The following is a 25,280-nucleotide window of genomic DNA, read 5'->3' as shown; positions in this document are numbered from 1 at the left end:
CCATATTGCTCCGGGATATGCGGTGGTCATTCCCTGACTTTTCCGCATCCTCCGTATTTGGTGGTGACGGGCTTGAACCCCGGTCTAATCAAGAAGCGTGTGCTACGCACTGTTGCTCCTTCCCACCTGGCTACGGAGGTGCCATCTAGTATGGGTACCATCAGTGTCAGTCCACTGGTGGTATACTGGCTTATGTTACCCAGTTGCACTTGACAATTCTATTTGGTATAACCATCTTCTAAATAAGTTTCCATGTCTTGCCAACTGTTTTTTTTTTTTTTTTTTTTTTGCTCACTGAAGGTGAGAGTAGATGGCTCTCTGTCTTCTAACTCCTTCACTAATGTTAGTAATAGTAATAGAGGCATGTGATGCAAGAAAGAAAGAGTATGAGATCATGTAGCATCAGCCAAAAAAAAATTCATACAACCATTCCCTCTAAAAGTTTGTCCATTTCCATTTTGAATTCATTTTTTTTATGAAAAAAACCCCCCAAACACAAGAGGTATTAGAACCTATAGTACTTAGCACCATGCTTGGGTTGGAGGTTGACAAGACAAGAGAAGATATTTCTTGACTTCAGACTTGAACTTCTGTAGACTGTAATTTCCAGGAAAGACATATGAAGGAAGGTTGTTCCAGAAAACAGCAACTGGGTGAATAAACTGGTGGCAGCACGTGTTTGAACTGTTTTGAAAGAGGGAGGGAATTATAGAAGCCAATGAAGAACAGTGTCCATGGAAGTATCTGTAGAAAAGGCATGCAGCAAAAACAGTACATCTATGAGACAGCGAGTGGAGAGACTCTGTTAGAGACGAGTCTTCTGAATGGAACCTAGAAGCGTGAGAGAGGTTTTGGGGGGCACCGATCCAGATGTGAGAACAATATTATATGGTAGGGTGGACTTGCGATTTATACAGAGCGAACAGATACTTCCAAATACTAGCTGTTTGGAAGAAAAGTAATGCAGAGAGCGTAAGAGAAAACCAAGATTTTTAGATGCAGAGGAAGCAATATTTGTAATCTGCTTGTGCCAAGAGAGATTAGAAGTCAAGGTAATTACCAAAAGAGATATATCAACTTGCCTAGAAATCGGAATGTCACCAAAGATAAGTATAGGAACAGAAGAATTTATTTTGCAAGAGATAAAATAAGACTTAGTTTTAGAAGGATTGAAATCAACTAAGTTCTCTTTGTCTCACTGGAGAATTACCTGGAGATTGGCATTTAAAGAATTGGTAGCGGATATTCGAGAAGTCGATGCTGATTGAGCAGGGCAAGGTTTCTCAAAATGGAAAATGGAATGCAATGTGCTATCATCGGCAAAACCATGGATAGGATTTACAGTCAATGGAAGAAGGTCATTAACATACAAGAGGAAAAGAGTGGGGGGAAAGAACTGAACCGTGTGGGACACCAGCATTAGTGGAGAAGTTAGAAGACAGAGAGCCATCTACCATCATCCTCGGTGAGCGATCAGAGAGAAAACTGGATAACTAATTACAAAACACAGTCGGCAAAACATAAGATGGAAGCTTGTTTAGAAGACCTTTATGCCAAACATGATTGAAAGCTTTGAGATGTCAAGAGCAACTGCTTGTGTTTTACCAAACCTTTCGATTGAATTTGTCCATAAATGGGTAACATAAGCCAGAATATCACCAATGGATTGACACTGAAGGAATCCATACTGGCGATCGTTGATCAGACGGAAGGTTTCTAGGTAGGTTTAGAATTGGCAGTTAATTGATTTCTCCATTACTTTAGAAAGAGTAGAAGTTTTTTTTTTTTTTTTTTTTTTATTTGGTAGTTGTTGGCACATCGGCTTCTGTGGCCATATTGCACCTCCCAAGGTTTTTGCAGTACTTTGATCCAAGCCCGAGGCGGGAATCGAACCCGCGACCTTTGGGTTGCCGGGCAGGTACTTTACCCACTCGGCTAGCCCGGTCGGCCAGAGTAGAAGTAATTGCAATGGGACGATAATTGATTGGGAGGGATTTGTCACCCTTTTTAGGAACTGGCTGGATATGAGCAAATTTCCAAGCAGAAGGAAAAACACCTTTGGAATAAGAAAGTGAAAAAAGGTGGCAAAGAACAGGAATAAGTTTAGGAGTGCAGGTTTTGAGAACAACTGGAAAAATACCATCAGGATCTGGAGCTTTCTTAGCATCAAGATTCGTCAAAATCCTTCTGTATCCTTTTGACAGAAGATTACAGGAGGCATTGAATGGAGCATGTTGGGAATGGTGGGAGGTGTTTTACCAAGATCATTAAGAGATGAGTTGGAAGAAAAATGGGATGCTAGCAGGTCAGCTTTATCCTTGGCTGAAGTGACAACAGAACCATCAGGTTTTGACAGAGGTGGGAGCAGAGATGGGCAAAAGTTGCAGCCAATAGCTTTGGCAAGAGACAAGAATGCTCGGCTACCATTAGGGCAAGAAGCAAGTTTATATTCTTAGCCTGTTCAAAATCTAGTTTGGACTAATTGATAACTGCTTTACAATTGTTGCGAGCTTTGGTGTAGGCAAAAAATGAAACTGAAGAACTGGAAACAAGCCAATTACGATATGCAACATTCTTCTTCTCAATGCCTTTAGCACATTTATTGGAAAACTAAGGTTTAGATAAAGGGCAAGATTTTAAAGTGGAGTGTGGGATGAACGATTCCATTCCTACAAGAATAATTTCACTGACATGATCTGTGCAAACACTAACATCAGAGAAGTTTTGAAACAGTAGTCCTACCAAGGAAAAGAAGAAAAGAAATCGTGCAGGTCATCCCATTTTGCATTCTTATAAGGCCAAACAATATGAGGTTGGGAATAGCCATGAGATCAAGGCTCCATCGGAAAAGAGACAATCACCAAGTTGTGATCTGAGGTGCCTAAAGGACCACTCACTTCGACCGTGTACTTAGAAGGGCTGTTTGTGATAAAAAGATGAAGCGTGTTGGCTGTATGGTTAGGATTGTATGGTATTCTTGTAGGCGAATGAACAATCTGTGCAAAATCGTTAGTACAAAAGCCTCAGCATCTAGACCAGCTGGGTCGGTGTGACTAGAAAATGGAAGCCAGCTGCAGTTGTGAACATTAAAATTACCAAGGAAAATTACCTCACTATTAGGAAAGTTGGACTGGAGAAAGTCAAGTTGCAAAGAGAGGAAGTCAAAGAGCTGCAAGTGATTAGTGGAGTTGGGAGAACAGTAGAGACAACAGATGAATTTGACAGAACGAGGTACAGAGATTTTAAGCAAGAGAAGATCGAAAAGAGCAGATTCCAAATTATGAAGTCTCTGACAGGGAATATCGGAACGGACATATGCACAAGTACCACCTTTGAGGTGAAAGGAATCATACAGCGAATAATTTGGGCAACTGAGATGAGGAGTAGTTGAATCAACTGATAACTGAGATTCTGTCAGGAAAAGTACATGGGGTTTGGCAGACTGCAAGTGGAAATGGACATCGTTGAGATTAGAATTGAGACCACGTATATTTGTGAAATGAACTAGGAAGTGTTTAGGCTATAAACTTGCACAAAGATAGATGGAAGTTTGTTCCTGCAATTAACCACCCGCTGGCTATAGGCAAATTTCTGCACATCTTTTCTACAACTGTCTTTCCTCAATCTGAATTTATGTCCCCTTAGGTTTGTAATCTGAGCAAGCGGAAGAATCCCATCAGAATTCAGCATGCTCAACACATTCAAGGCCTTATACACCACAATCAGATATCTGCACCTCGCAGGTGCCTAGTCTCCAGCTGCTGTAATTTACAGACCATAAGACTGTCTTGGTAAGAGGACCTCTTCCTTCCCCTAACCAATCTTGTTGCCCTTCTCTGTACACGCTCAAACAAATCTACTTCCTAAAATGTGGACTCCAGAACTGTATGCAGTACTCAACACGTGGAGGTGATTATCCCTTTATACAAAGGGATAATCACCTCCTTTTCCCTTCTAGCAAAATTCTTGTATATCATTCACAGAACCCCATGACCTGTTTTGGCAGCCTGTCTGCATTGCTCAGAAAACTTCATATCTGACTGTACAATTACTCCCAGGTCTTTTTCAATTTCAACCACCCTAAGTATAGTAACCACACAGTTGGTACATTTCTCTGGGGTAACTTCTACCCATATGCAGTACTTTGCATTTGTCAATGTTAAATGTCAGTTGCCACTTCTCAGGCCATCTGCCCAAATTTTCTAGATCCTGTTGCAGTAGCACACTGCCAACCTTTGTATCATCTGCAAATTTCGACACTAAGCCTGATACACCTTCATCAATATCACTGATAAATATACAAAACAACAGTGTTATTTCCAGTTTGATGAACCTTGCCTGCACAAACAGATTTAACTTCTCAAACCTGCACTACTACCAATAACTTAAATTCTGATCTCCAGGTAATTCTCCAGTTTGGGCAAAGATAACTAAGTTGACTTCAATCCATAAAAACTCAGTCCTGTCATATCTTGCAAAAAGGATTTTTCTGCTCCTATTCGTATCGTTGATGACAATTAGATTTCTATTCTTATTCTGGACAAACCTCAAATCCGTTCTTCCATATTGTTCCCACATCTGGGTGGTTGTTGTTGTACTTGGATTTTTCTGGTGCAAAGGCTACTTAGGCCATATTGCACCTATCATAGTAGTTGGTACTAATTTTATTGGCTTCTATGGAAGCAGCTAGAAACGGTTATATAAACCTATTCGTTTCAGAAAGGAAAAAAATTCTGTAAGGTTTGAATTTTTGCCTATCATATGACGAAGTGACAATTCTTGTAAGTTTGACAGAGAAGTGAATGAAATTAGACGGGTGTTGTTATGCAAGGTGCATTCCAGGAGTATGTGTTTTATTGTGAGTGGCCTGTGGCAATGTGAACACTGTGGAGGGTCATTACCTGATAACAGAAATAGATGGGTCAAATGGGTGTGGCGTATTCGGGCTCTGGCCAGGACAACCTCTTCTTGTCTGTTTGTGCGAAAATTGGAGGCCCATAATTGGGGTATAGGTTTAATTTCAAGGAGTTTGTTATGCATCTGCGTTTGTCACTGTAGTGTCCATCGTTCCTTACATATATTTCGTATATGGATTTTGTAGTCATTGAGCGGGACCAGAAAATTCATTGCGGATGTGCTGGATGGATGCTTGGCAGCATCATCTGCAATTTCGTTTCCTGGTATTCCAGTATGGCCTGGGATCCAGCAGAAGACAATGCTTTGCCAATGATCTCGGAGACGAATCAACTCTGATCTGATTTGCTGTAGTAACGGATGACTAGATGGGGAAATCTTTTGCATTGCTAATAGGGCACTTTGCGAGTCTGTGTAGATTATGCTCTTTTCGATTGAGAGATGGAAAATGATTTCCAGAGCAAGCTTTATGGCATATAATTCAGTGGTGTAACTACTGCATTCTGTTGGAAGTGACACAGAAGTGATAGTGTCATGGAATACCACTGCTGCACCTGATCCATTCTTGGACTTTGAACCGTCATGATATATTTTCGCGAAGTCGGGATAACATTGTAAATGTGCAATGTGGAGTTGCTGGATGTTAGTACTCTTTAAAGAGTGTTTCCCCCATTGGTGGAAATAATTATCACAACACGGCATGATGACAGACCATGGAGGAACGTAATCTATAGGTTCTTGGTGGACTCTGAGTTGTATATTCCAGTTTTCTGCTAGTTCCATTAACCTAATACCTGCAGGCCTAATTGCTTGTGGTTTGTTTCTATAAAAGGTCTTGAGTGGCAGATCATTAAATATTGACTAATTGGGATGGGTCGACTGGCTTTGGACCTCGGTTGCGTAGTTCAGTAATAACATCTTTCTTCTGATGTTTAGAGGAGCTTCGTAGGTTTCCACATAAAGCCTTTGCACTGGTGATGTTCTGAACGCACCTAAAGCTATTCTTAGAGCTGAATGTTGAATAGAGTTTAGACGAGATAAGGTACTTTCCCTAGCAGAATCGAAGACAGGTGAGCCATAGTCCAGATGAGATCTAATTATGGATCTATATAAGTGAAGCAAGGTGTAACGATCTGCTCCCCAGGTTGTTGCTGATAAGGCTCTCAGTATGTTCATTTTCTTTTGGCAAGCTGTCCGGAGATGTTCAATGTGTTTATGATAGTTTAACTTACTGTCAAAAATTAAGCCAAGCAGACGAATACTATTCGCAATTGGAATAAGATGGTTATCTAATTGGAGTTCAGGATCAGGATGCATTTTACGCATGGTGCAGAAATGAATGGCAGTAGATTTCTGGCTGGATAGTCTGTAACCGTTTTGTGTCATCCAAATCTGGATCTGATTTATTGATATCTGCAATTGTCTCTCAATGTAGTTCATGTTTTGGGAGTGGCAGGAGATTGTTAGATCATCGGCATAAAGATATGAGTCCACTGTTTTCGGAATAATTTCAGTTAAGCGATTAATTCTAATTGCGAATAGAGTGGCGCTGAGAACGGACCCTTGAGGGATTCCTTCTTCCTGAACAAACTTTTTAGAGAGAGTTCCCCGGTAACGAACTTGAAAGGATCTTTGTTCTAAAAAATTTTGGATGAAATATGGCAAATTTCCTCTCAGGCCAAGAGAAATGTAGATCCTTTAAAATGCCAAAACGCCACGTGGTGTCAAAAGCTTTCTCAATATCCAGACAGACCATAACGAGATGCTCCTTTTTGATGAATGCATTTCTGATATTTGCTTCGGCTTTAATCATAAGGTCCAATGATGATCGATTTTTTTCTGAATCCAAATTGATTGTTATTGATTAACTTTTGGGACTCAAGATACCAAGTCAGGCGGCTGTGAATCATTTTTTCGAGGGTTTTGCTCAGACAGCTGGTAAGTGAAATTGGTCTGTAGTTTTGAGGAACAGAATAGTCTTTACCAGGTTTTGGGATTGCCAGAATGTAGGAATGACGCCAGGAGCTTGGGTATGTATGTTCAGTGAATATTCGATTCAGGAAGAACAGCAGTGATGACTGTGACTTTGTATTTAAATTTTTAAGCATTATATAAAATATCCCATCAGGGCCAGCAGCGCTATTCCTTGTGTTGGTAAGAGCATGCTGAAGTTCAACCATGGTAAATGGTTGATTATATTTTAGTGCACATCTGTCAGTGAAATTCAGTTTGGATTTTTCAGTTACACCTTTAATTTTTTGAAACTACTGGTCATAAGAAGTTGAGGAGGACAACTGGGAAAATACAGATCCTAGTGCATTTGCGATTTCTGCAGGAGTAGAGAGTTCCTGTCCATTCCAGTTAATCAGTGGAGTAGATATTGGAGGAATTTTGCCATTTAACAATTTTATCTTATTCCAGATCAGTCTGATGTCTGTATTTTTATTAACTGAAGAAGCGAATTTAATCCAAGATTCTTTTTTTGCTTTCCGTCTGATATAACGGGCTCTTGCTCTAAGTTGCTTATAATTAATAAGATTGGAAGTGGTTGGATGTTTGTGGAATTGATTCCAAGCTTTGTTTTTCTCTTTTTTTGCATTGTTGCACTCTTCGTTCCACCAATAATTTAATTTTCGCATTTTCCTGACTTGGTATTGTGGAATTGCAGCGGTTGCAGCTGTTAGAATTTGGTTTGTAATATGTTCAGTAACATGGTTGATAGAAGAGCACTGTATGATTTGGTTGTCGAACGAGACAAGCAAGCTATATTTTATCCAGTCAGCCTTTGGAAATTTCCATTTTAGTGGATTGTCTGTTGGTAATGAATAGGAAGTTTGAACTTTGCATATTATTGGGAAATGATCGCTGTTGTGAGGGTCGTTGAGTTGCCCACTGGATACTTGGATAGAGCACTGGAGAGCAAATGGAAAGGTCTATTGCAGAGGTTGATCCGGTAGGAAAATGAACATAGGTAGGAGAGCCAGTATTTAACAACGTTAGATCCTGTCTATCTATTAACGTTTCAACAAGTTTTCCACGCCTGTCTAAGCTGGATGAACCCCATAATGGGTGGTGAGCATTAAAGTCACCTAGTAGACAGAAGGAAACTGGTAGTTGCAACACAAGACCTTCGATTTCCTGAATAGAATATGGACGATTAGGTGGAAGATAAATTGAGACCAATGTAACGGTAATTCCAATTACTATGCATGCGGCAACAGCTTCTAAAGAGGTTTGCAATGGAATGCATCTGGAAGGAACTCTTGAGTCCAACAGGATGGCTACTCCTCCATGAGCACTATTAGTGTCAGATCTATCTTGTCTGTAGATGGTATAATTTTTGACTGTAGTGGAAACTTGGGGTGTCAAGTTGGTTTCCTGTAGGCACATAGCTACAGGATTGAAGAACTGAATTAGTTCATTGGTATCATCAATGTTGCTGCGAAAGCCTCTACAATTCCATTGAATGATGTGTTCCATTATTTGGTTTTGTTCGTGGAAGATGTATCTGACTGCTTTTTATAAGTTGATTGTTTATGACGGTCCGGTTTTGGTTTTTCTTTTCGGGGAAAGGTGGGACGTCCCGATTCATTGCTATCGTCCATATAATCTTCTGCGTGTATTTCAAGCAGTTCTTCTTGACCGATAGAATCATCTGTATCCATGCTTGTTAGACCTGATACTTTCGTCTCAGCAGAATAAGATCTTTGCAAATTTTCTGCTGCCTGATGATGCGGAAGTCTCTGGGTTGGAATTGTGAGTGGCGTGTTATTGCTTTGGTCTATTGAATTTGGTTTAGATGGATGCTGGATCAAGAGTACTGATCGTGCCCAGTCTGATATTGATATTTTTGGAGAGATGGATACTTCCGTCTGACATGCCACTGATTCTTGTCTGAGAGTCATAGAAGCATAAGTGCGTTTTGGCATACTTAAGTTGATCTGTTTTTTTGCTTCTTGGTAAGAGACTTTATTTTCAATTTTATATTTTTGTATTTTTTTTCCTATCTTCCATAGTTCACATTCTTTGGAGTAGGCTGGATGTTTGCCACTACAATTAGGACACTGTGGTGTTGGAGCTTTGCATTCTGCTTGCGTGTGATTCTTGCAGCTGCAGTTTGGACATATAGCATCTCCACGGCATGCTGTCTGAGAATGGCCGAACTTTTGACATTTAAAGCATCTGAGCAGATTTGGGATAAATGGCCTAATGCGGCAATTCAAGTAACCTGCTTTGACAGAACCCGGTAGATTTGGAGTACTGAAAGTCAAGTATGTTTCGCGTGGGAGTTAAGTTGCCGTCTTTTCTGATCATGATACGTTTTGCATAAGACACATTTTGATCTTTTAACTCCTGGACAATTTCTTCCTCAGAAACATATAATAGAACCCATTCGGAGATCACTCCTTTGGAAGAATTTAGTGTGTTGTGTGGGGTAACCTAATTGGTATTCCGCTTAAAGAAGTAAGTTGCAGTAGTAATTCAGAATGTCTTGAGTACGATGTCTCTACTAGTAGATCTCCTGATTGGAGACGTTTAACCATTTTTGGTGGACCTGCAGCATTTTCTAGGCATCTCTGGATGATGAAAGGTGAGAGTTTGCTCACAGGTTGGGATGACAAAGAGTGTATTATGAGGAAAGCTGGAGATTGCTGTTTCCTAGTGTCCTTTTTTTGTCTCTTTGAAAGAGAGAAGTCATTGTCGGTGTCATTGTCGTGTTCATGTTGAGAGCACTTCGGCTCTAAACGTGGAAATTCACTTATTTCCATCTTTGCTCCTTTTCGCCCCGAGGGTTGGTTTTTCCCCCAGGTTACCGGCCCCGCCACGTGGAGGCAGGAGCGGTGCCACCAGTGACCAAGCGGTTGTTTAAGTTAGTGGATTTGGTTAGTGATATATATAAAGAATAAGAAAAGAAAGGTGGATTGCCTTTCTGGGTTCTTACTTTTGACTTTTAAAGCACAGAACCACTTCAAGTAAATGAAATAACAGCCGCACTGGAAAATAAAGAAACTATATCACTTTGGAGATCACTCTATAATCACTGGAAGAAAATCGCTTGTCACTATCGCTTGGCACTCGGGGCCCCCACATCTGGGACAATGCCCCTAAACCTCTCTCTCTCTCTCTCAGGCTTCTACATTCCATTGAAAACAGGGCATTTAGATTAATCAATGACTCATAGCTAACAAAGTCTTTCCACTCTCTTTCTCAAAGATGTTCTATTTCTGGTGCATGACTTTTCTATAGATACTTCAATGGGGCACTATTCTTCTGAATTGGGCTCTATAATTCCTGCTCTCTCTCTCTCTCTCTCTCTCTTCAAAACCACTCTGAACATGTGCTGCAACCATTCAGCATCCTTTTAATATTTAACTTCAAGAAAGCAACCTGGAAATTGCAATCTACAGAAATTCAAATCTAATGTTATCAAGTGAGTTCTTTCATCTTCTGAACCTTCAACCCATGCACAGTAATATAGGTTCCAATATCTTTTGTGCTTGGGGTTTTCATGACAAAAAAAAAAAAAATTAAAAAAAAAAAAAAAATATATATACAGTGGTACCTCGATATACGAGTGCCCTAATATACAAGTGTTTTGAGATACGAGCCGCTGAGCGAGCGATATTTTGCTTTGAGATGAGAGCAAGATTTGAGATACGAGGAATCGCACACTACACCGCTGCACACGACCCCAACATGCGGGGCGCATGTTGGGGTCGTGTGCAGCATCTAACAGTTTCTCCCACCTCAGACTAGACCTCAGTCTGTGTGCTTGTTTCCCTCGTTTTCGTAGCATTTTTGATAAGTTGGGTTTGCGTTTTTTGCTTTTTGTACATTTACAAAACATCAAATTTATTTTTATAACCATGGGTCCGAAGATGATGTCTATTGAATTAAAGCGTGAAATCATAGAAAAACATGAGCAAGGTGTGCGAGTAATTGACTTGGCGAGGATGTACGGGCGTAGCACATCAATGATATGTACTGTGCTTAAACAGAAGAAGTTGATAAAGGGTATAACGCCAGCCAAGGGCGTTACAATAATTTCTAAGCTCCGGACCTCTCTCCACGAGAAAATGGAGAAACTACTGATGGTGTGGGTGACAGAGAAGCAGCTTCAAGGAGGATTCTTAACAAAGTATCATATGTGAGAAGGCACGAGCGATTTACGGTGATTTGCTGAAGCAGATCCCACACACTTCCACAAACGAGGAATCGGAAGACTCGTTTAAAGCCAGTCAGGGCTGGTTTGACAACTTTAGGAAAAGGACCGGCATTCACTCCGTTGTCAGGCATGGTGAGGCAGCAAGTTCGGATGTGAAGGCAGCTGAGGTTTACATCAAAACGTTTTCCGAACTGATAGAAGGCAAAGGATACATCCCTCAGCAAGTCTTCAACTGTGACGAGACAGGGCTTTTCTGGAAAAGGATGCCGAATAGGACTTACATAACGGCAGAGGAGAAGACGGTCACAAACCCATGAAGGATAGATTAACTCTAGCACTTTGCGCCAATGCGAGTGGCGACTGCAAAATCAAGCCTCTGCTAGTATACCATTCGGAAAATCCCAGAGCCTTTAAGTCACATAAGATTTTAAAAGAAAAATTACAAGTTATGTGGAGGGCAAATCCGAAGGCGTGGGTCACCAGGAAATTCTTTGTGGAGTGGATAAACCTGGTGTTTGGCCCTTCTGTTAAAAAATATCTACAGGAAAACAACCTACCCATGCAAGTCCTTCTCGTCCTCGACAATGCCCCTGCTCACCCAACAAATCTCGAAGATGATTTACTCGAAGAGTTCAAGTTTATAAAGGTTCTCTACCTACCACCCAACACCACTCCTATCCTGCAGCCCATGGATCAGCAGGTGATTTCTAATTTTAAGAAGTACACCAAGCACATTTTTCGGCGCTGCTTTGAAGTGACGGAGAACACAAACCTTACCCTTTGAGAGTTCTGGAAGGACCACTTTAACATCGTGATATGCCTAAGAATTATTGATCAGGCCTGGCTAGGTGTTACAACGAGGACCTTAATATCTGCATGGAAGAAGCTGTGGCCTGAGGCTGTAGCTGAAAGGGCTTTTGAAGGATTGGAACACGAAGTGTCAGTGGTAGAGGAGATTGTTTCTCTGGGAAAATCCATGGGTCTGGAGGTGGATGAGAGAGATGTGAACGAACTTGTCGAGGAACAGACTCAGGAGTTGACAACCGAGGAGTTACACGATCTACATTCGCAGCAGCATATGGTGGTTCAACGAAAAATTAGTTTTGAAGAGGAGCCAGAGATGGAGAAGGTTATCTCTACAAGAAATATAAAGGAGATCTTGGGAATGTGGGAGAAAGTTGTAGAGTTCGTGGATAAAAATCACCCCGAAAAGTTGCAACTGGTTGTGCATCGGAGTTGTTCAACGAAACTTTCCTAACACATTTCCGCAATATCCTGAAAGGGAGGAAGAAACAAACCTCCTTGGACAGTTTTTTTAAACGATCTGCAGGTGAAAATGAGCAAAGCGTGACAAAAAAAGCGAAGACCAATGACGAAAATTATACGCTTCCGTAAGCACTTCACCTTTTCTTTTATTATGTTTCTATAGAATATGTATTTGTTATTTATAAATAAATGTTTCTTCTTGTAAATACAGTACATTTTTCTTATTCAAAAACACTTAACAAAAACAACTGAGGTGGTTTTTTGGGAGGTGGAACGGATTAATGGCATTTCAAATAATTTCAATGGGCAAAATTGCTTTGAGATACGAGCAAGGTTACGGAACGAATTAAACTCGTGTGTCGAGGTACCACTGTATATTTATTTTTATTTTAATTAAATTTTTATTTTTATTCTAATGGCCAACTATTAGACCCAATTAACACCAATAAAGGAGTGAAACAAGGGTGTGGACTATCACCAAATTTATTTAATACAGTCGGTCCTCGTATAACACGTGTTTACATTACACGAATTCGATCATACACGATTTATAAATAGGGGAACGTTATCTTATATAACACGAACCGAATTCGCTTATGCACAATTCGCCTTTGTGCTTACAAGAAATGGCAGTCGGACGCAGAATCACCCCAACCGAACGCAACACGATAGGAATGAAGAGAAGATTCTGAAAATGTATTTATGTGTTTATATCAGTAAAGGGGAAACACATTTCACCATAATAACGTAAAAACCAACACAGTTCCAGCTATCGATATAATTGCAAATGCAATTAGATGGAGTTTACTACCAGTTTATAACAGATTCCATTAACGGAAAGGCAACTAGAAATTGTTTTATGGTAGTAACCCCCAGAAATGTGCTTTAGTAAAATGTGAGGTGTTAATAGTGTACTCTGCCTTCACGGTGTTGTTTATTCAGTTGCTACACGCGCGCAGCTTTGTTTATGTGTATCAAGCGTGGCTCCTCATTTTGTAATTGTGCTTTATTCCCTAAAAATGAGTGAAATACTTAAAAGGTGTGAAAAGGAAGCATCCTGGCAAAGACACTGCAGATTCAGAGAGAGAAAAAAAAAAAAAAAAAAAAAAAGCAATATCGATAAACAGAGGCGGACTGGATCAAAAATTCTTACCCGGGAAAATTTATAGTGGCCTCATACTATGGTTTATAGCCAAAATCACACCAGCCTCCAGCCCACCGGGATTTCCCAGGTAAGGCTTATGGCCAGTCCGCCTCTGTCGATAGAGAAAAAATATGAAATTGTGAACCGCTTTGAGCGAAATGAAAGACCATGTGATACTGCACGTGCTACAGACCAAAATGAGGCAACGCCGAGAATTAGAAAGAATGCAGAGAAAATAAAAACAACTTTCATAGCAGGAACACAAAGTGTAATTAGATTAAGACACAAAGAATTGGAAGAGATGGAACGGCTGTCATCTGTTTAGATAGAAAATCAAACAAAAAAAAAAGTTTGCTTACTATAGAAGCAAAGGCATTAGCAATATTTTATTACGTAATAGTCGTAATAAAATACGAATGTATTTTATTACGACTATTTTATTTAATATAATAATTTTTTTACTATTTTATTAATAAATTTTTATTATATTATAATAAAAAATATTATATTATTTTTTATTACGTATTTTAATCGTTATAAAATACGTAATTATTTTATAACGATTAAAATTACCAGATTATTTATTGTTTGGTAATGTTTTGGTTCCAAATGTGTGTTCAATCTTGGGTGGTCGGCACCTAACCCCACTTTTCCCATAGGGCCTGTTGTTTATATTGCACGGTTTTGCATTGCACGAGGGTTTCTAGGAACACAACTATCGTATTATACGAGGACAGACTGTATCTACATCAATAAAATTCTTAAAGAATGGAAACAAACAATTAACAATGGAATACAGTTGAACAACAGGAATAAAATCCAAACTATATTATATGCTGATGATCAAGTTATAATTGCAATATCCAAAGATGAACTACAGACAGCAGCAAATGAACTTAATAAAATAGGTAAAAAGTACGATATGAAAATCTCCACCTCAAAAACGAAATCAATGGAATTATGTGGAAAAAACATACAAAGAGTCAAAATTGTTATTGATGATAAAATAATAGAACAAATATCTGACTTCACCTATTTGGGAAATTTAATATCAAATGAAGGGAAAGACACCCACACTAAACTACAAAAATATAATAAAATGAATGGAACGATTAAATGCCACTCTTCTACAGCTGTGAGACTTGGGCCATAAATAAGAATGATGCACACAAACTAGAAGCAGCACAAAGGAGATTTTTAAGACCATTATTAGGCTTTACAAGACTAGACCACCAAAGAAATTAAAAGTAGATAACATAGTAAATGACATAAAACGGTATGAGGAAAAATGGATCAGCCACATAGAAAGAATGAGCCCAGACCGAATCCCAAAATTAGCCTTCAACTGCAAACCTACAGGCAAGAGAGATGCTGGTCGACCAAGACAATGATGGCGAGATCAAGACCACCCCCAAGAGCTACAATGGCACAGGTCTTAAAAGACCTAAGCCAGACCAAGTTCATGATGATATATACTTATACATATATTTAACGTTTAAAATAGTTGGAAACTGAATCTTTCATAATAAAAAAAAAAATAAAAAAGTGAGTTAAAAATAAAATAATGCCAGCTGTATGGCAGGCAAGACAAGTGCAGAAATAGTCAAAATTAAACTTAAGAATCAAACCAAACAGGGAGGGAAGAAAGGAGTAACAAGAGTAAAAATATTGCAGCAGAAAATCTAAGATAATTTAGAACATCTAATTATAAGAATAATAAACAATAATTCATTAAATTTTGAAAGCGAATTAAAATAGAAATTTAACAGCACCCCCTCTGACGGGCACAAGGTCCAAATTTATGTGAAATATCACCAACAGAGATCTAGACCACTACAGTAAAATAAAACAAAAATAAACCAAAAATTACTGACCATAACCCCAATCTCAACAGAGGACCACAAGGCCAATAATGGTCAGGGAATTGCTGCAAAGGCGAATCGATCAAAAGATCAGTTCGCCACCCGATCCCCAGATCGAACCGCCAATGCTGAGGACTTGAATAGTGATGGTCCTGATGCAGCGAAAATTAAAAACAGAACAGATACAAGCACTCCAGTGCAAAGCCACACTACTGACAAAAGTAATCTTAACCAGTTTATATAGACAAAAAATGAACTATGGATGGCAGCACAGGCGCCCACTACTGTCATGTGATATACATATATTTGAATAACGTTTAAAATAGAGGTTAAAAATAAAATCATGTAGAAGAATATTCTTTTTGCTGCCTCTGATGTTTGCTGTACCTTTTTATTTTATTTTTATTCTGAAAGATTCAGTTTCCCACTATTTTAAATGTTATTCAAATATATGCATAAGTATATCACATGACAGTAGTGGGAAAATTGCTAAAGCTGCACCTGTGCTGCCGTCTATAGTTCATTTTTTGTTTATATAAACTGGTTAAGATTACTTTTGTCAGTAGTGTGGCTTTGCACTGGAGTGCTTGTATCTGTTCTATTTTTAATTTTTGCTGCATCAGGACCACCACTATTCAAGTCCTCAGCATTGGTGGTTCGATCTGGGGATCGGGTGGCAAACTGATCTTTCAATCGATTCGCCTTTGCGACGATTTGTCTAGTGATCGAAATGCAGCGATTCCCTGACTATTATTGGCCTTGTGGTCCTCTGTCAAGATGGGGAGGATCGGTCAGTCTATTTTTGGTTTATTTTTGTTTTATTTTACTGTAGTGGTCTAGATCTCTGTTGGTGATATTTCACATAAATTTGGACCTGGTGCCCGTCGGAGGGGGTGCCTTTAAATTTCTATTTTAATTGGCTCTCAAATTTAATGAATTATTATTTATTATTCTTATAATTAGATGTTCTAAATTATCTTAGAGATTTTCTGCTGCAATATTTTTACTCTTGTTACTCCTTTCTTCCCTCCCTGTTTGGTTTGATTCTTAAGTTTAATTTTGACTATTTTCGCTCTTGTCTTGCCTGCCATACTGCTGGCATTATTTTATTTTTATCTCTCATTCTAATTTATTTGTATGGTTATATATATATATATATATATATATATATATATATTTCTGAGATATATATATATATATATATCTCAGAAATATATATATATATATATATATCTTTATAAGCATTTGCTATTCATTTTTTAGTCATAATTAATAATAAAAATAAGTTGTAGTGAAAAAACACAAAGGGCTAAAAAAGAACAAAAAAATAATACTATATTGTGCTGAATTATGGATCCGAAACCCTGCTAGTAATAGCAGAAATACCCAGCAACCATAATGAAATATAGATAAATAGATTTGATAAGTGTATGAGTAGGGGGTACTGACCTGTCAGGTGTAGTTACAATGGAAAAATAGGGCCCTACTTGAATTTTAACAAAGAAAATGTAATATGAAGATGAAGGAATAAAGTCAGAATATGACAAATTACTGTCGAGCTTGGCAGGAGATGGTGAAATGAGCTGAGGGAAGCGAATGAATCAAGGCTATATCGGAGACCAAAGAAGTTAGTCGACAGTTCCCAGCAAATTTATAACCATTAAAGTATTCCGAGTAAACTTGGGATTCCGAGTATGGAGGGGAGAGAAGAAGGTGTAAATAGGTGAAAGTAAACCTAACCAGTGTGATGGGGAAGTTGGCAATTAAACAAATGAAGCTATTAGATCAGCAAATGGGAAGAAATCAATAACTTGCAAAGTAGCGTTAAAAAGACTAAACTTTGTTGTAGAAAATGAAAAAAAAAAAAAAAAAAATATATATATATATACAGTAATACCCCGAAGTTACGCGATAGGTGGGTCCGACGAAAATCGCTTAAGTCGAACTCGCGTAAGTCGGGGTACAACTTTGCATATAAATACATATAAATTTTGTTTAATTGGGACCAAGGACTAACAAAAACACTAGTTTAGAAGAAAAATATTAATAAAATTGAAGTTCTTTATACATATTAATACAAAATATGTATTAAAAAAAAAATGACTTACGTAAAAAAAAGTTATTTCGATGTCGATGGCTTCATAAAATCTAACAAATTCGTCTGACGATACAGACTTCTTTTTTTCACGCAGAATTTCTTCGTAGCAAGCTAATAATTTTTTTATTCCTTGCTTTGTAGCTATAAAGCATTCTTCGTTGTAGTCTATGTTTTCTAAAATTTTTAAGCCCTTTTCAATTGAGCTGAGACCTTCTGTCAAGTTTGCAATTGTCATGTGCTTTTCGCCGTTGCCTCATTTAGGCCTGTAGCATGTGCAATATCACATGGTCTTTCATTTCGCTCAAAGCGTTTCACAATTTCATATTTTTTCTCTATCGACAGAGGCGGACTGGCCATAAGCCTTACTGGGGAAACCCTGGTGGGCCTGTGTGATTTTGGCCATAATCCATAGTATGAGGCCACTATAAATTTTCCCGGGTAACAATTTGACCCAGTCCCCCTCTGTTTATCGATAATTGCTTTTCTTTTTCTCTCTGAATCTGCAGTGTCTTCACCGGTATGCTTCCTTTTCACACCTTTTAAGTATTTTACTCATTTTTAGGGAATAAAGCACAATTACAAAACGAGGAGGCACGCTTGATACGCATAAACAAAGCTGCACGCATGTAGCAACTGAATAAACAACACCATAAAGGCAGAGATACACTATTAACACCTCACATTTCTAGGGGTTACTACCATAAAACAATAAAAATCCAGTTGCGTTTCTGCTAGTGGAATCTGTTATAAACTGGTAGTAAACTCGATCTAATTGCATACCGATACTGGAATTGTGTTGGTTTTTACGTTATTATGGTGAAATGTTTCCCCTAAAACAAATACATTTTCAGAATCTTCTCTTCATTCCTATCGTGTTGCGTTCGGTTGGGGTGATTCTGCGTTCGACTGCCATTTCTTGTAAACACAAAGGCGAATCGTGCATAAGCCAATTCAGTTCGTGTTATATAAGATATCGTTCCCCTATTTATAAATTGTGTATGATCGAATTCGTGTAGTGTAAACACGTGTTATACGAGGACTGACTGTATACGGCTCGACCGATGCGATCCATTTCTCTCGTGAAAACGATGTAATTTCCGACAAACGTTGAGCACGAGTTCGAATGCACACATATAAATATGACAGTTGGAATAGAAATTCTTGTATATGTGTGCAGCTCATGCGTACCAAAGTTGAATTTTGTTCATCTTTCGCTCTCACTCTCTGCCGTCGCACCGTATATCGATAACATATGAAAAACGACCTTGAAGATAGTGGGCGTCAGTGTTGCCAAACGAAAAAATCAAGAACCGCGTAACTCCAAGTTCGCATAAGTCGGGGTAGCGTAAGTCGGGGTATTACTGTACAGTAAACCCCCGCGAATAGCGGGGGTTACATTCCAAAGTATGAAATATATATAAGAAAAACTACTCTAAAATTTTGTCTATGTATGTATTATATGTATCTTCATAATATGACTATGTACATATGCAAGCATATGGCATCGAAATGAAAATAAGAAACAATTTAATATTAAATGTAATATTTATTAGAAATTTCAATCCAGCGCCTTTGCTATAGCTAAAAAACTTATCCCACCAGTTTCGCTAAAGTGTTGATAAAGGAGTTTTGCCTTTTCACGAATGATGAGTGAACTTAACGGAATTTTATTTTGAGTTCGATCTTCTATCCACAGATTCAAAGCCTTTTCCGTTTTTCTAATTTAACATCACGAGTTACCGAGCAAATGTTTGAAGCAATTAGCATGTTTTCACGGACACTACGGCGGATTTTTTCTTCCGATTTTTTGATTGATCGTACCGTTGACTCATGGATTTTATAATGTTTTGCCACTGAGGAGACACTTTCACCATTAGAAATTTTGTCTAATAACTCAATTTTATTCGCTAATGTCACCACCTTCTTTGATCTTTTCAAATTTCCCTTGTTATCTGTAGCCATATTTTTTACGGGTTAGAAAGAACTTGTCCACAATAAAGTCATTTTCTTCCGTTAACTCACTCGAAAGTCTGTTTTACACTGCAAAACAGTGGATTTATCAACTTTTGTAAGAATATCAATTTATAAATTTCTTCAATTTATAAGCATATAAATTAAAAGCAAACGACTAAACCTTCCATGACAAGCGCATAACACATACTGAACAAGGAGTAACGAGAAACATACACGCTGGGATTTTGTCACCCCTCTCCCCCCACCTACTGAGTGCTGTTTTGACCGGGAAAGATAATTTTAGCCACGCCCATGTTTTTTTATGGCAGAAAATGTTCACGGCGCTTTAAAATTCACATTTTTTTAGGTTTCATTTTATATTAAATCAGCGACCGCGAATAGCAGGGGTTTACTGTATATATATAAGTATTCATAGTGGCAAATGATGCAAGAAGGCAAGCTTATAAAGCATCAACCAAAAAAAACCCTCATACACTGTTCACTCATTCATTAACTCCAAAAATTTGTTTAGTTCTTCGTTGAATTTACTCACACCACCCACTTCCAACACAACAGATGGCAGTCTGTTCCAAACAATCAACTGCCCGCTAGCTGAAGGGTAACACACAGTCAATTCTGCTATAATGCACATTGTCACGATGCAAATTTATTCCAACAAGATTGATATATTAGGGAACAATGCGAGTATAATATGATTTTCGCATTAGTTCATGTGCGATTTTGTCTGTGAATTACACTAGGTGAATGCAAAACCCAGCACCAAGCTGAATGTATCGACCTGCGCAGCAATACATACTAGTTTACCAAGGTTAAAAAATATTAAACTCTGTGTGAGAGCTATATTTTCCATTTACTGTAGTTGTATTCGTCGGAAACACACTGTTGTAATTCGCTGTATTCACAAGATATAGGTGATACTGTAGGCCGACTCATGTTTTCAGAACACATTTTTCTGTTCTAACAGAAATTTCATGAGGCCTGATAACATGAGCAGAGGAGCACATTTCTGGAGGTGATTAAAATAAAACAATAAAAACAATTTGCAGTTACCAGTTTACTGGACTTTTCTGTTAGTACAATCTATTATAAACGGGTAGTAAATGCGATCTTATTGCATTTGCGATGATACCGATAGCTGGAATTCTGATGGTTTTTACGTTGTTATGGTGAATTGTTTCCCCTTCCATGAAATCTCTAATTATATAAAAAACAAATTTTGAGAATCTTCTCTTCATTCCTAATTTTTTAAGCTTCGTAAACTTGTTACTCCATATCTCACTTGTGCAATTTGTGCATGCCGTGTTCATTATTGATTGCTTATCTTTTTATTTCACCATTTTAAATTTTACAATCCAAAAAAAAGAAAAAAAGAAAATGTCGGTGAACAGAAATATTAATCAAGCAAACTTCATATCTTGTCAAGGTAGTGCTATTTTACTGTAATATTTATTTATTTATTAGAAATTTAAGATGTTTAAACCTGTGTTAGAAATTTTATTGGATTTTAACTTTTTTTAGTGTTTTACTTAACAGACTAGCCTTTTTTTTTTTTTTTTTTTTTTTGTCAAGTGCTTTGCCCAATCCTTATTTTTCCCATAAGCTCTGTTGTTTTTAATGCACAAAATACCATAACAAAGAGATTTTTAGGAACATATGTACCGCGTTATAGCAGAACTGACTGTATCTATCCTGTAACCACCCTTCCTCAATTTAAATTTATGCCCCCCCTCTTAGGCATAATCTGAGTAACTGAAAGAATCCCAACAGCACTGAACTTGCTCACTCCATTCAATGCCTTATTAAGCACTTCAATCAGATTGCCTCACAGGTGATTAGTCTCCAGACACTGCAATTTATAGAACTGAAGCCTTTTTTTTTTGGTAGGAGCACCTCTTTATTCCCCTCAACAATCTCGCTGCCATTCTCTGTATCCACTCCAGCAGAGCTACACTCTTCCTAAAATGAGGCCTACAGACTTGTATACAGTACTCAAGATGCAGCCTAACCTTTATTTACATATTTAAAACAAGACAAACTGACAAATTTATTTATAGCACAGTGTATGGTTGTCCATCTTATACTTCCTATTTCTATTACTGCCTCAAGGTTTCACTGTAATATACTAATTCAAACATACTAGGGAGGAAAATAAGCTAAATAACATTCAAAAAAGTACTTTAGAAAAAAAAAAATCTGCCAAAATATCAGGGCTTTAATTATAATACAATTATAAGACAATAATAAATTATCGCTGTATGTCTTACTGTAAACTAAAAACAAAATGACAACAAATAAATACAATTCTACAAGATCCAACAAAATTCATTAAAAACTAAAATAATTAAATGAAATATTAATAATAAAATTAGGATACGAGGCACGCTAAAAGGCTGGGCAAAGGCATGAAAGGCAGAACCCCATGTAATCTGCCACGGGGCGATGTAGGTGATGATGAACCGTACTTTCAGAAGGAACTCAAAAAACTAGATGGAAAGAAAAATTTATCAGATTACAATTCAGAACTGTTTAGTCTAATAAAAACATATACAGAAATAATTTATTTATAAGTAAATAAAACAGTATGTTTAGTAGAAATGATGGAATTTGGAATGAGAAAAAAAAAATTAAATAAATATCACTATTAGGAATAACCTAATTCACACAAATCTGTATTGTGAAAAGACAAAACTTTTCATAATATAGAGTCAATCCTTCCTTTAAAATGTAAACTGCAAATGTAAACACAAAACAAATATCAAAAAGAGAGGTGATATAATAACAAATAACTATGCATGCTTGATACATTCCAGCTATTTCAAATATTAGCGAATTAAGTAATGTTTTATTTTATTTCTTAAAAACTGAATGTGCCTAAAAACTGATTTTTTTCTATTTCTGTGATTAACAGAAGTGAAAAGTAAATAGCAAACTATCTTGTTACCAATTAATGAATCATATCAGTTAATTTTAATACTAATAAATTGAATTTTAATATTAATTAATTATCCAATTAAATTATAATATATATTAAAGGAATTTTTTTCACTTCACTGAATATGCTCACAATGCAATATTTGCTCAATTTTTTTTTTTTTATGCTGTACTTTAATTCTTCCTGAATTTTTGATAAAAATTGAAAAGTAACATATTTCACAAATCTGTGATTTCATAAAATAAACAAATAGCAACACACACCCTGGATCACAGTATGCAGCCAATATTTTTGTAATTTACAGTAAAATCCCATAACAACACTTTGGTATACAATGAACCATTTCAGTGGGCCAAAACTTTGTTACTGTAAATATTGCTGAAAAATTTTCTGCACTTTTTTAATAGAGTAAGTAATATCTACTTTATTTTAATTAAATATTGATATCTCTATAAAAGTAAAAATACCCAATATATGTTTGGACACAATAATTTTGAAAGCATATCATATCGTATCATACTTTGCACATATACATCATTTGATTTTAATATTTAACTTTTTTTTTACATTAATATAAAAAATTTAACTTTAGTGCAATTGAAAAGGTGTGGATTCAAGATGCACAAAGTTAAATTAGATTACTAATTGTAAGGATTTATATGATAACTGATTGGAGTACTTCAATTATATTTCCTATAGAACAAAAGTAACTGGGCATAATCATTCAAAAATTAGGTAATGCACTCAATACATTTCAGGGGTACTTTGGTTTAAAATAATGGTTTATTTTTATTTATTTAATTTTTTTTTTTTGTGTTCTTCATGTATTCTTCTCAATTAATTACTAAGATTATAACTTTATAGAATGCGTAATAAAATTCTATAGTTTTATATTCTGTAAACATAGCCATTCACTTTAATCACACTGCATAATATTTATTGTTCTTCTCGCTACACTCTTCACAAGGGGCACTACATTCATGAGCCTTATATTAAAATACACATGAAGCATACCTGGTCTGTTGAAAGCTAACAACATTGCTTTAAAAATCTTTCTAAAAGAACAAAATACAAAACTTCATGACACTGTCCACTGGGTGTCAAGTTTTTACATGAATATGTATGTGAACATACCTAAAAACATACTTTAGAACTTAAGGACTTATACTTTATATAAGAATGTTTTTTATTTGTCCATGCACTTTTGTGCATGGAGAAATAAAAAACGGCACACTGTAATAGATGGGATTCCAACCAGAGTAGCCCATGCGGGCAAAGTTTTTACAGCTCCAGCTAATAGAGAAGTTTTCCTTAAATTTTTGACATTTTATTGACTTAAACTGGCATATTAATTTATTTTCTAGAAGTACCTTTATATTCCTAGTTACAATACTTAGTGTATTTTGAACTTAAGAGATTTTATAAGTTATTACCTATTATCGATAAAGGAATCAGTGTGTTGGACAAGATTTTGCGTCTCCAGCAAACACCAAGTTTTTAATTATATTTAGCCATTTTATTGACTTAATTGTTATATTAAATTATTTTCTATAAATAGCTTATAGTCCTAGTCAAGGTCCTTGGTTTATTTTGAATTTAGATGGCGATTTTGAAAGTTATTACTTATAGTGTCCGCAAGATTTTACCGTTCCTAAATTGCGGCCATTGTTATACGATACAAATGTCCCAAACTAGACAGAGTAAGGTTTAATGTAAAACTAGATAGCGAAACATGTAGAACTGTATTAGAAATCTGTTAGCTTAGTTTAGTATAGTATTATCAATTAATCAGTAAAATTTATTAATCTTATTAAATTGTACTTAAACAGAATCATGACCCAGACTAAATCAGCAAAGCTACACTCACAGATTAGCCAGAGTACTGTGGCTTGGGGGAGAAACAAAGGGGGGGCGATTCTCCAATGCATCACAGCAATGGAATTTATGCAAGGAGGATGTCTTTGTGTGTGTGTGTGCAAGGTGCAGAGACTGTGAAGAAATTAGGTTCCAATTCAGTGTTCTGATAGGTGTGTTCTATGAGAGTTTGAGGTGTAGGATAGATGCCCTTGAGGAAATTAATAAGAGGGGCACATCAAGCTCTCAGCAGTCTAACTCAACACCACAGCTCACTCCTGTGCATCAGGAAACAGAGCAGCAATCTCCAAGGCAGAATGCAAAGGTTCCACAGGAACTAGTTATTGTTGGTGATTCTTTTGTCAGGGAGACGAGGAATATATTTTGCAAAAGGGATAGGTGGAACAGGATCAGGGTATGTCAGCCAGGGGCAAAAGTTGATGATGTAGAGCAGATATCATCTTTTAAGGCCACAAAATGTGACACTGTTGTGCACGTTAGCACTAATGACCTTAAGAGTAAGAGATCTGCAGATTTAATTAAAAAGTACAGAAAAATGTTGAAAAAATCTTACAATCTAAGGTTGAATTTGAAAGTGTCTGTAAATTCTGACCAGACACGACAGGAGGGAGTATATGATGAGAGCCTTGACCATCACAATTTGGCCCTATAGAGAATGTGCAAGGCTCGTAGGGTAGAATTTTTTTCAGGTGCTCTGTGCTTGCTAACAGGAGAGACTACTTCTACAGGGATCGGATACACTTAAATAGAAAGGGTGCAAGAATATTTGCTGATGCTATCAAGGCAGTGTTAGGTGTGCCGGAAAAACTGCTAGCTTGGGGGGGGGGGATTCACAGACAAAACGATTAACAGTAGCCGCAGGCAGAGGCGAAAGCAATTCTTGCACTGCTTCTATTGCAATGAGCTGCAGCCTAGAGAGCAAGTTGCTGGTGATTTCGAAGGCTGCTGTCAGTCATCATGGAACAATCTGTGTTAGGGTAACTAAGAATAAGAACAGGTGCATGTACACCAATGGTAGAAGTATACTAAATAAATTTGATGAACTTGAA

The 25,280-nt window shown here is 37.2% G+C and overlaps 1 protein-coding gene across 3 annotated transcripts in view; it reads right to left on the bottom strand.

Annotated features, from left to right (window-relative positions):
- pcx (pecanex) overlaps nucleotides 1–25,280 on the bottom strand; it is a 743,348-nt gene that overhangs the window by 246,605 nt on the left and 471,463 nt on the right. For all 3 annotated transcript variants that reach the window (XR_016547122.1, XM_090376780.1, XM_090376781.1), the window contains one exon: nucleotides 21,799–21,907. Coding sequence is in view for 2 of the 3 variants with exons in the window: in XM_090376780.1 (XP_090232906.1) it covers nucleotides 21,799–21,907 (109 nt within the window). In the remaining variant the exon portion in view is untranslated. The remainder of the gene's footprint in view (nucleotides 1–21,798; nucleotides 21,908–25,280) is intronic.

The sequence above is a fragment of the Mastigoproctus giganteus genome, chromosome 6 (genome assembly GCF_048544385.1).
Source record: "Mastigoproctus giganteus isolate SK-2022 chromosome 6, ASM4854438v1, whole genome shotgun sequence".
NCBI lineage: Eukaryota > Metazoa > Arthropoda > Arachnida > Uropygi > Thelyphonidae > Mastigoproctus > Mastigoproctus giganteus.
The sequence above is the reverse complement of the archived record's forward strand: the minus strand, read 5'-3'. Positions and strand labels throughout refer to the sequence as shown.